Source organism: Macadamia integrifolia, chromosome 11 (genome assembly GCF_013358625.1).
Source record: "Macadamia integrifolia cultivar HAES 741 chromosome 11, SCU_Mint_v3, whole genome shotgun sequence".
NCBI classification, from domain to species: domain Eukaryota; kingdom Viridiplantae; phylum Streptophyta; class Magnoliopsida; order Proteales; family Proteaceae; genus Macadamia; species Macadamia integrifolia.
In genome coordinates, this window is record NC_056567.1 from 26,950,974 (window position 1) to 26,963,740 (window position 12,767).

Sequence of the window (12,767 nt, forward strand, 5' to 3'; positions counted from 1 at the left end):
AATCTAACACCGCCCACCCACCCAAAAAAATAAAGGAGGACTTTGATCTTAAGTCAGTTCCAAATGTTGTAAGCTGGAAAAAGTGAATAACTGAGTTTAGATGATTCCACTGGGCATTAAAAGTAGTCTTGAGGCAGTAGGGAGGAAGCTCAAATATTCAAATAGACTAAAATAGTGATTAGAGCAACATATTCTTGCATAAATACAAAAAGTTTTTTGAAGAAAAACTTTTGACTAATAAAGACAATAAAGGCAATCAAAACTTGAGAAGAAAAAACTAACAAAAGCACATTCAGGATAAGCTCACCAGGATTAGGAAAGAATCTTCTGCCATCATTTGGACATGCTAGGAAAAGGGCATTTTGAGGATTGAATAATGCTTGGCACACCAAGCAGAACCATTCTCTCAAGACACCGGGACCTGTAGCTTCTTCATTTTTGAACTCCATGAAAAGGCCACCATGCAATGCTTCAGCATCGGCGGTATAGATATACTCATATGATTCAGCCAGTAATTGAGCCCTGTCAATGAGCATCTCATGGAGTTCTTCATATTCATCCTTCACCTCAGGAAACATCATCATTGTCAAATGCCTCCTAGATTCAAAATCAGTCACATCTTTATGCTCAAGAAACCAGCGGTGCTCATCACTTCGCCTTGTGTATCTAATAAGTGCATTCAATGGAGTTCGCCTAGCCCTCATAACCGATTGAAGCTTGTCTTCAGCGCCGTGATAAAGTTTGGAAATGCTATTCAATTCCTTCAAAATAGCAAGATATTGAGACCACACAAGTTGGCGGCCTTCATTTTCTCCAGTTACTTTTTCAGCGAGAAAACCCTCCACTTTAATTAAGCATTGATCAATTTTTTCCAGCAACTCAAGGAAAATATTATGGAGTAATTCGATCTCACCCCCACAGAATGGACTTTTATCACCACCCTCAAGCAAAGTAATACGCACGGGACCATCCCCGACCAACTGGTCTTCAATTGCTCTTCTTAAAGGCAACAAGAACGCAGAGAAATCACGAACGTCACTTACGGATAACCCAACGCACTGCGGCGAGTTCATACCCACCTCTAAACACGCAGAGAGTCGGTTTGCCAACTCACGTACAAATGGGTAAAACTCTCGGATTATAACCGAAGCCTTCTCGTTTCCAAAATATCTCGACTCGTGTGCCCCCGCAAAGGTTTCCAACAATGAACCTAAAGTGTTTCGACATGATATGTACAATGGATCCTCACGAGAAGTTCTCGAGAGCAACTTACAGAATTCCAGCACAATGGAAGCACAGTGAGCCTGCACGGTTTTTGGTAGTAATTCGTTATCCTGTGTGAGGAAAAGCCGAATTGAATCCTCCGCACATTGCTTGTTCCCTTTAACGGGAGAAAGGAAGAGCATAACGAGAGCAGTGGCGGCACCAGCGGACTTGAAGATCTGGATATGCCCAGATGCCATCTCAGAATCGTCCTTGGGAGTCATCCTCAAGAACTCCTCCACACGGGCTCTGACGTATCTATAGGAACGGGGTGGCTGGAGTGCCTCCTCCCTACAGAGTCGACATATGGAGGATACCAAATCGTTGACAACCTGCCAAGTACGAGGATACTCCGTGCTCCTCATCCGTCCAACAAGCTGAAGACCAGCATCATTCTGGATACAACACTGGGCAAGCGACTGTTCCCACTGCAACTGCTTGCCCCGGTATATCAAACGTTGCTCGATTATGGGAATCCCGGTGATCTTTCGAATCTGTTCATGAACAGATTTAACAGAATCATCAGGGCCGGCGTGAATAACAATGGTATTACCACCAGAGATGGAACGAACAAAGAACTGCAATCTTGAACACGAGCTGGCGACGCCTCCATCGGTGGAGCCACTACAAGAAACCGATCTAACATCGGAAACCCTGGTTTTAAAATCGGATTCATCTGCACCGACACTAGTACTGGTGTGCCCTAACCTAGCGTCCCCTCCAGCAGACGAATTGACAGCGTCAGGTTCATCCCTCTTCATCCTTCTCAATAAATCGGATAAATCATCGTCAGAGGGCCCATAATCATCCAACTTCCTCTTAGAAGAGATCCGATCGAGACGTTGATGGAAGCAATCAATAGAATTTTCTCTGAAAGACATTGGAATGAAGAAACAGCAGCTTCAATCCACCGAAAGAAAGAAACCAGCCATTCCTTCAAGACTCAAAACCCAAATCTTGACCTCAAACTAGAAAGATGAAAAAAGGAGGAGGATTGGGGTTTGGAGGCGAAAAGGAGAGAAAGCAAAGGCTGCGAAAGAAGTCATTGGAGTTGGAAGGAGGAGAGATTTTGAGAGAACCCCAAAACGGAAAACGGAGGAGGATTTTCGTTTATTTCGGAACGAGAGAATTAGAGAGAGAGAGAGAGAGAGAGAGAGGGGGAAGGTCACGACTATGTCACAAGTCACAACACTACCCGCGCTCTTCGTCAGCACATAGACACTGAGCTGTAATCCTACGCTAACTTTTAAATAAACTGGAAGCATAGATTTAGTTATCGGCCGCCGACACCGATCCAATCCGGATCGAATTGTTACGTATCGATCATTTTTGCCTTTATTTTTTTTTTAAATATAATTTCTTTATGGTTTTACCTCTTAAACCAAACTGAATCCAAATCAGTTAGATATCAGTATCAGTATCAATATCAATATCAATATCAGTCTCAGTCGATATCGTTACCATATAATTAATACAGCCAATCCAATACCATGCCTGAGGAATAGTTGTAAGCCTTGCCAACATGGTGAGGTATTGGGATCGACTCCTTTGTTGCACAAGGAATTTAGTGGTCTAAGTTGTGTAGAAGGTAAGGGTGTCAATTGCCAAATGATAATCAGTTATTTGGTCTGGTCTACTATCAGATCAATTCGAAATCGACCCATTACAACTTGAGGTTGGTATTAAATCAATAAGCATTAACGAACAATCGGAGGATCATAACTTCAATCCTGAGATTGTAAGTGTTCTACCTTTTAAGCAATATTTATGCCGACAACTATACCCTAAAGTTCCTTATTTTTTATCCTCTCCATTATTCATAATATATTTACTTCCAAAGGCGTTATGTAGACGTCTCTAGCTCGAGTCTCCTATAATTAAGTGTGATTGTATACAACTGGGGTTTACCTTTAGGCTTGAACCATAAAACCATCCATATTACTTTTTATATTTTACAGCCATTGGATTCTAAACTTTTATTACTTTCATTTTAAGTTTAGGGCTTATTTTCTTTTACTTTTAACTGTTCATTTTTTTTTTTCCCAGATATTTATTAAGTTTTCAATATTAGTCAATGTTTTATTTTTGTCAAATGGTAAAGTCTCTTTAGATTGAAAGTTGATATTGGAATAAAAGATGTCACACCAAACTGCGCACGCAGCTTAATACATATTAAAGTTTTTTTTTTTCTAATCTTAATTAATATAAAAAATTAACATGAATTATCTCCATCCTCACTTTAAAAGCCCACTAATGGGCGATAAAGATAACCTGTCTATCTTCTTAACCATTTGTGGGCCACTTATAATACCTATTAAGTTGGCCCATAATGTATGCTTAACGTATGCTTGTATTGGTTTTGTATAGAATTAAAAAAAATTAAATAAACTATATTTTTAATTGTCATTTAGCAACCCTCAACTACAACAACTTGTTTATACCCTAGGTAAAGTAAAAAAATGTTCATATGTTGTTTGATATTTTATCAAATATAGTAAGAGGCGAAAGTTTTCCTTCCCTTGCATATAAGGAAGAATCCGCGCATCACTAGTGTTGACCTTATGATTGGACTCTTATATCGTCATAAATTTTCACCTCCTACTGTGTATTGACCGATGACAATGATGAGGGGATTTCTCTTACATTGTGTGAGAAGGAAAACTCATAGTCCACAGTAATATGGTTACTAGTAATATTTTATTATTATAGGTCGATATAAAAAAATGAACTCACGTAGTATTCAAATCTATGGTAATTTACAGCATCACCCCCTGAAGAATGCCAATATTATAGAAACACCCCATCTCTTTCACCAAATTAGACTCAGACCCTTTACCGTTAGTCTCTGTTACATAATATACCAAGAATGCTGACATCATCAGTTTATTTTTTATCTAAATACCATTTTGCCCTTAAAAATAGTGAAGTGACGAAATTAACCTCATTACTTGTAGTCTCCAAATCAATTTCACCACAACCCTTCCAACGACGGCGATTACAGCGGAAGAGCGTTCCTTTAGGATCCTCAACTCTTGATGATGTTCTATATAAAAAATGGATGGATATCCGTCTTTGATTCCGATCAACTCCTCGGAAGTGACGATGGCAACAAAGATTTCGAACACTCTGAATGTCTCATTTGAAGTGATCTCAGGTGGAAATGAATTCTTCTGCGGCCAAATTTCAGGTAGAACTTCTTTGATCTGTTGGAACATTTCTCCTTCTAAACCCAATTTCACACACAAATTAACTTACACCAATGGTAACGTTATCTTAAGGGATGTAACCGTTGGGGTAGACCAGGTTTGCGTTTTAGCAAACAACACCGGAGTCGCAAGGTGTTGGGGATTGACCGAAAATAGCTTCCCTTTGCCACTGCATGATCAAATCTTTTTATCTATTACATTAGGGGAAGGGTTTTCTTATGGGATTATGAGTATTAACAGAAGGGTTCAATGTTGGGGAACTAATACCGAATCATCTTTAGATTTAGAGTTCCAATTTAGGGATTTTTCAATGTACAACTTAGTTGTAGGAAACTCTCATGATTGTGGATACAACATGGATCGACTTTTGATTTGCATAGGAAGAAACGATACTGAGCAATTGGGGTTTATTCAAGACAGATCACCATTCGGGTACTCTATGCTCACATTAGGTATAATCCATAGATTGCGACGCATGGATTTTCCGATGAGAATGTGCTCCATGAAGGAGATAAAGTGATGAAAAGAGGCGTATTTTTTGGATAATAAGATAAGGATGTTTTACTTTTTTTTTTTTGTTGAATAATGGTGTTTTACTCATAAGGGCTAAGTATCATTTTATAGCATCACTTAACAGAGACTGACGGTAGAAGATCTGAGTCTAATTTGGTAAAAGAAATGGGATGTTCCTATAATATTGACATTCTCCAAGGGGTGGCACTGTAAATTACCCTAAAATCTAACTATTACTTGCAAAGAAAATGGGGCGACTTATCTGTTTGGGAGATTGGCCCAGAGCCAATGGAAGTGTACACAATTTTTATTATTCCCCTATACTCTTTTACCTTTATGAATATTTAAAACTCTATACCATCCAATAAAGTGAATGTACATTTCCTTTAAGGAAGAAGGAAAATTCAACACGCTTGGGTGCAATAATAGAATGACTAAGCTTTTCCACAAGTATGGTGGAAAATAATATTAAAAAAAAATAATAATAATAAAAGAAGAGGTGAAGAGGGAATATCCACATTTAGGATATCAATCCTTTTGGATTTCAACACTCAAAAAAAAAAAAAAAAAAAAAATCCCTTTGCATTAGCATAGGAAATGATGTTTTCAGTCGAATATAATGCTAGAAGTTTAATGATGACACAAGAATTCAATCATATAGTCACATATCGAGTAAGTAAGAGATTTTTCTATTCCATGGATGAAGGAAAACTTAGTTCATAGATGAAAGCATCAAGCTTCACCTTTACCCACGGTGAAAAGAGGACCTCTTAATCCATGGGATCTCATCTCATTGGATTGGGAAAGGATAGGTTGTCTTAGTTCATGGGATATCGCCCTCCAATTAATTAAGAAAATGTTTATGTTTTGTTTATTTTTGTTTTGTTTTTTGTTTTTTGTTTTTTTGTTTTTTTTTAGGAAGTAAGATAAGGTACTCCGATCCTCTGTAAATACAGATGAAAATTAATGATGACATTCGCCATTGTAAGGGTCCAATCACAACTCCATCCAAATTTCATTGGACGAAGAGATTTTTCACCCTAATGACAGAAAACACACATAAATGGAATGTCCAACAAATTTGAAGGCTCAAAATTGAGACAGAATCAATTGTGAATGGTTATTTGCAAACATGTTCTTCTGACTGCATAAGCCCCATTAAAAATCTTTTAGTTTTCTTAATGCAGTAATACTTTCATCCTTTTAGCTTTGATATCTTTCTTTCTTTCTTTCGTTTTTTAATTGTGGGGCGCTCAAAATAAGGAAAAAAAGGAACATACACGAAGAGTACTAAGGGTTTTAAGCTATGTCATTTATATGATATTCTCACCATATATCAGGTTTTTAGGTATCATATTGGAGAACCGAATCGATATCAACTGACACTGATATCGATAATTGGCCGATACCAAATTGTTGATGTAGTACGGACAAAGGGTAAAATTATCAAAATATGGTACAATAACAATATCTGTGAGGCAAAACAGTATGATTTCAAAAATATTTGAATACTAAGTGAGTTATAACATTTGAGATATAAATGATTAAATTTGACATATGATCAATTGATGAACACATTTATGTGTGAAATCTAAATAGTAAAGCATGCATTTTTACATACTTAGAATTGAGCTACCTTGTGTTTTATTCTCTTTTTGCAGGTTTTGTATTTTAAAGGTCTTAAGTATTATCGGGTGTCATATGGTGTGCAAAATTCCCTTACTCACTAGGAGATCTTAAGTTCAAATCCCACGGTTGTCTTTTTTTTGGAGAATTGTGTCTAAGATTTCCTGGTTTTTCACTCACTTAAATTACTAAGGGCCACATCAAATTAGAAGATTGTCCAAATATTCAAAATAAGAAAAATCGTGGCAGGGGTTTATTGTGCAATAAGAGGAAAAAAAAAAGGAATAAATAAATCTTATCCAAATCTTCTCTCTTCCACATCATCACTAGAAAATCGTCAAAATCACACAAACAATAAGGAAAATCGTCAAAGGGAAAGAAAAAAAAAATCTTTTTTGAAAAGAGAAAAAAATAATAAGAGAAAAATAGATAAAAAAAAAAAAAAAAAAAAAAAAGAGAAAAAAAATAAACAAAAAAAAAATTATAGAAAATTTCTCAAAGTTTATTTCTTTCTCCTCCACATTAGCACTTTTGGTCTCAAAAGATTTCACTTACCAATTGTGGGTTTCGCCATTTTAGGAAAGAGAAATTTGTTACCCTACCTCCCCATTTCCTATAAATACAACACATGTAAAAGGAGGGGAGACACTTTATTATTCTTCAAGGTTTTTTTTTTTAATTGCTATCTCTCTCTCTCTCTCTCTCTCTCTCTCTTTAATTTTAGTTCTTCTTTGTTTTTTGCTTTAATTACTTTTGTAATAGCATTTTATTTCAATTAATACAAATACTCTTTTATTTTTATCCATCATTTTATGTTTATGATTTATGTAATTGAGTTATAATTTTTAAGTTATAGTTCTGGGCTTATATCTAGGTGACAAGATCACGAGCTGTGGAGCATTTTTTTTTTTCAAATTCAATTTTTTATTTTAAAGATTTGTTTTCTCCAGGCCTAGAAATTTCAGATTTGGTTCATTCCAGATCTAGTTTTTAGGGTTGACAGTATCTCAAATCACCCAAGCTCTCAAGTTCAAACATTGATTCATGTAGGTAAACTTCTTCAATAGTCTTTTCTCCCCTCTCTCATTCCCTCTTCTGACTAGCATTTATTTCTTAATCTAGGATTTAAATTTTAGTCGTTACATTATTGTTTTCCCTTTCCCCCAAGGTTCATGGCTAGTGTATGTGTTGGTTTTGCCCCTCCTAGCCATAGAACCATAATTTTATTATTTTATTTTAATTGCCCAATTTTTCCTAAAGCCAAGTAGAGTAACCCTTGTAAGAGTAACTTTCTGGTCAAGTGGGGAAGTTCATATTATGATCCATCCCTCGGGCTAAGTCGAGAAATCTACTTGTGAGTCTCTCTCTAGCTTTATCCCCTTTCTTTTGACTTTATTTTTATTTTAGTATTTTTTTTCCTTCATTGCTTTTTAATTGTCTGTGTTGTTTATTTATTTAATTTTAATTGTGTGGCTGGCGTATTTAAATTCTTAGATGATGAATAGTTAGGACGTTATTTTATATACACATGTTTAGGACGGTAGTTAGAATTAGATCACAACTATTAATTAGTTTACTTTCGCATTATTAAAATAAGCCAAAAATTAAGTGGCTGTTCTCCCTGTGTTTAACCCGTAGCTACACTGATTCATACATTTGCGGTTATATTTTAAATCCTAACAAGTTTTTGGCGCCCTAGAAGATGCCTTAATATATTAAATGGTCAACATGACTAACCGAGTGCCTGATAATAGGCGAAAGTTTTGACATTCTAGTATACAACTTTAAGACTTAAGTTAGGATTTATAAGTGTTTTGCAATAGGAATGCAAATAAGATCAAACCAAGATGAATGTCACCTTTGATTAGTTTATAACAATGGTTTTGGATAAATATTGACTTTGATCAAAATACAAACAACCTGGACAATCAAATTGCACTACATGGTGGAATGCAATAGGGTTAACTTGCCATATGATAGTAATCACTTACTTATTAATTAATTAATTTTAATGTTTTAAGGGTCGGTGGGCCTTATTTAATCATTGAGGATTATTGAGAACCTTGCCTATACTTATCAAATGTCAAAACATATATTTGGAGTGTTGTCTCAAGTCTAAGCATATTGAATACAACTACTAGATTTTATTGTAAATTTGGTGGCTGTGTCCACCATACTTTATTGTAAACTTGTTTTATTTCTCTAACCCTAATCATGTAAGTCTTATTTGGACGTTATTATTCTCTGCACTACCATTGGTGTGGCATGGACGATTATTCTCACACGAAGGGCGTGGGAAACCCTCTGCCATATAAAAGTCGGGAGATAGCTTCTATAATTGTGACTTTGACCCATAGCCCATGGTAGATCTCCACCCTCCATGGTTTTCGGACTCATAATGAGTGGGGAGGATCTTGTCCCCACGGTGGGGACAAATCTCACACCCTTCATGGGGTGTGGGACCTGCATTTGGCACTCAAGTCCCACACAATATGGAGGGTGGAGATCTATCCCCACCTGTCCCCACATGGGGAGATCTGGACTTTTGTAAACTTGAAATATATACTTACATTATTGCATATTTGCCTTACATGTTAAATATAGAAAAAGAGAACAAGTTTAAACTTGGAAAGTAACCAAACACAAGTAAAAAGCCTAGACATTGCCATAAATGGTGGCTGTCCATACCGGTTGATTTTTATGGGCTAAAATATGGTACTAACCAATACTAGCCCACCTATAGGCCAGGTGTATATTTGTTGCCCTGTTCTAATTTTTGAGTAAACGTTGGGCTTTGGTTTTGGGCTTGGTTATGAGTTTCTTTGTAACTGCCCCATGTATTAGACTTAACTCCCATATTAACAGTCCATTTATTAGAAGATATGTGAACCAGGGATTGAGGCTTCTTAAAAGGATCATGGGATAAAGATGAACTCCGTTTTTTTATTAGTCTTTTAGTCCATTTAGGGTACATTGTCTTAATTAATTGAGGGTTTTAGTTAAGATGGAATCTGATTTTGGATTATGTTTAAAGCTCACCTTGAATCAGATTTTGTGCATGACATAATGGCAATTATTATGTTGAGTGTTCCATGGTTTTGTATATGATCTTCATTACGAATCATGATTTTGTTTTTGGTTTTGTGTTTTGTGTTTTTTTTTTTTTTTTTTCTGGATAACATTGAAGTTTATATACTTGGAACCGTGCATGTACAAGGTTATATGAAATTAATCCAAGGGGTTAGCACAGTTGGTGAGTAACAAACTTGGTACGAGCCGTAAACTCAGAAGTCCTAAGTTCGACTCAAACTAGGCACATCTTGGACCTTTCACACTGGGGTGTTTAGTGCTGTTCACTACTTTCAGTGAAAGTTGAATGGTTCTCATTCAATCCCACCCCAGTATGACCTAGTCTATGCAGTTGTGGGGTCAATATGGGCCCATGGGATTAGTCAGACCGAAGGCCTAGATACCCATTATTAGAAAAAAAAAATTTATATGAAATTCATATTTATAAGTGTTTGGTAATATATTGACTTCACCTTGCATACTGACAAAGTGGTCTCAGGTTTTGGTAATTTAGCCTAGAGACATGCCTATGAGACGGATCATAACCACTTCGTTTATGGGCTAAAGGATAGTAGTAGCCCATCTATGGGTAAACGTGGGGGATTTGGTTTTGGGTCTTGTTATGGACTTTTCTGTACTTAAGCCTTGTTTTAGACTTAACTTTCATATTAACAGTCCATTAATTAGAAGTATGATATTTTCTTTTAGTGTTTTGGTAAAGGTGAGCTCTGTTTTTTCTTTTATTGTGCTTCTTAGTCCATTTATGGGTACATTGTCTTAATTGAGGATTTGGGTTAAGATAGGAAGCTGATTTTGGATTATTTTTAAAGCCCACCTTGAACCAGTTTTTGTGCATGACATAGTGCATCATTTAGTCATCAGTCTCCTTCTCAAATTTAGTTATGTTTCTCGTTAACTCTACTATTTTTTTTTTTCTTTCACAAATGGATTTGTGTACAATGAAATTATTACAATTTTATTATTTATCAATCATATGTTTATGGATTTTTGACGTCGGGTGAGGTTTCTTTGACATTAGCAAATGAGTATTAGACGTAGACGAAATTACATTAGATGTTGAACAAATTGGATCAGACGTATAAAATAATGCTTGTTGATTGGACATTAATTTTAATTTTATGAATATCTGCAAATATGTGCATTCATATGAAATTGAGCACAACTCTTGGTGTCCCTAATTGGCCCAATCAATTAGTCTACACTACCGGTATATCCTCGAGTAGGGATTGTATGTTTTATCTTGGAGATTGATTCACAAGAATCATGAATTACACCAATAGGGTGTTGTCTACAATCATAAGGAGAGTGGCCTTCTGACACGACTCAACTTGGTGTTCCTTTGTTTGCCGGAGAAGGGAAAAAAAAATCAGTGTTCATCTACCAAAAATCGATTGCTACATCTCGACTCCTTTTTTAATCATCCAGTTTACACTATATATAGAAGACATCTACGATCTTAAAGAGAGTGATCAGTAACACGACTTAGTCCCACTATCTCTTACACTGCGATAAATAATCACAGTCCGATAGCCATTTGCACAATATATAAGTTTATCTTCCAATTTATTGTCATTTCTATTACTATAGAGACTAATCAAAATAAAACAAGTGAATAATGGTTCCATCAGCCAGTATGACCATAATCTTATTCTTTAGCCACCCTTTGTCATATTCCACAATTATTAGTTCAATATCATCTACAATAATAGGAAGATATGTGGAGGATATTAGTTTAGCACTTAAATCTTGTCGATTACGATAGAGAAAGGTGATTTGACCTTGAAAAGAACTTTAATGGGCGATTTCATTCTTTGTCTAAGATGCTTGATGGGTATTGCTTTGATCATCAATAAAAAATTAAGAAATCCCCACTCTTAGAATCATTATTAATATGGAGATTTTAAAGGAAGCTTAAGTAAATTCAAGAGGATTGGACATAGTAGGTCTTCGACCTGGAGTCGAACTTAGGATGTTTGAGTTTACGGCTTGTACTAAATTCATTGCTTACCAACTACGCTACCCTCCCCCCCCCCGGGTTTCCAGAGAAGGGTTCATAATTCATATTTATGTGCATATGTTTCCGTTTCTTTGCCTTTATTCAATTTTTGCTGGAAGGTACCTTTATTTTTATTTTAAAAAATAATCCTAAACTACAATGAAAAGCTTCATTTAACTGATGAGGGGAAAATTATATATATATATATATATATAGAAAATTTACAACGGGGGATTTGAATAGACTATTTTACACTAAAAAATTCTCAAGAACACTAAAAAGCCCACATATAGGGTTGTCGTTGCAAATTTTCCTATATTTATCTGCAACTCTCAATATATGACCTAATTCTCAAGAACACAAAAAAACTTAATTATATCAAAATTTTCCTATGTTAATGGAACCCATTCCATTCCCACTAGGATCCATCTTGTCTTCAATTTACTCAAATAACCACCATTAATTCAACTTAATTTCTCCACGTCCATTGTTTTATATAACTATTATTACAAAAGTAATTAATTTGATTGAAAAAGGTGTCATTATTTCTCATTTACATAGATCAAAATTCTGAACCTATACTCAAAAGTAGTCATAGAACACAAGAAGAAATGATATGAATGATAACATAAAGGACAGAATCTTACCTTCCTAGCTAATTTGCCATATGAAACAAGTAGTTCTCCTCTGAAACAAGAAGAAATTTAGGTTTTGAGGTGAGGGAAAAGGAATATAGATTTGAACCTAACAAGCATCTTCAGTATTAAGGACTTGGGTAGAACTTATGTCTCTAAGGGAGCAGCCGAGATCTTCCTCATCTTCCCTAGATACCACTTGTTAGGAGTTGGGTAGAACTCGACCTCAGAGTGTGCTAAGTACAGTTTCCATTTTAGGCTACTCACATCCGATGTGGAATTATCATAGTCACTGAGATGTGTATAGATCAAACTAGCAACCCTAACTAATTGCGTAAATCACTTCAAATAGGAAATAATCCTGATGCATCGGTGAAGAATATTTGATCAAGTAGAGACAGTATAGTAAATCAGAAAAAACATTTTTCATTAATTTTC

General features: G+C 35.6%; 1 protein-coding gene across 1 annotated transcript; it reads right to left on the bottom strand.

Moving 5' to 3' along the window:
- Positions 1–134: 134 nt before the first annotated feature.
- LOC122093379 (E3 ubiquitin-protein ligase UPL5-like) lies at positions 135–2,428 on the bottom strand. The gene has a single exon (XM_042663712.1). It carries the CDS (start codon positions 2,142–2,144, stop codon positions 150–152), a length of 1,995 nt encoding a protein of 664 aa, XP_042519646.1. The 5' UTR covers positions 2,145–2,428; the 3' UTR covers positions 135–149.
- Positions 2,429–12,767: the final 10,339 nt, after the last annotated feature.

Bases quoted from the DNA above. Each gene is read 5' to 3' on its own strand.
- LOC122093379 (XM_042663712.1), bottom strand. From the start codon at position 2,144: ATGTCTTTCAGAGAAAATTCTATTGATTGCTTCCATCAACGTCTCGAT.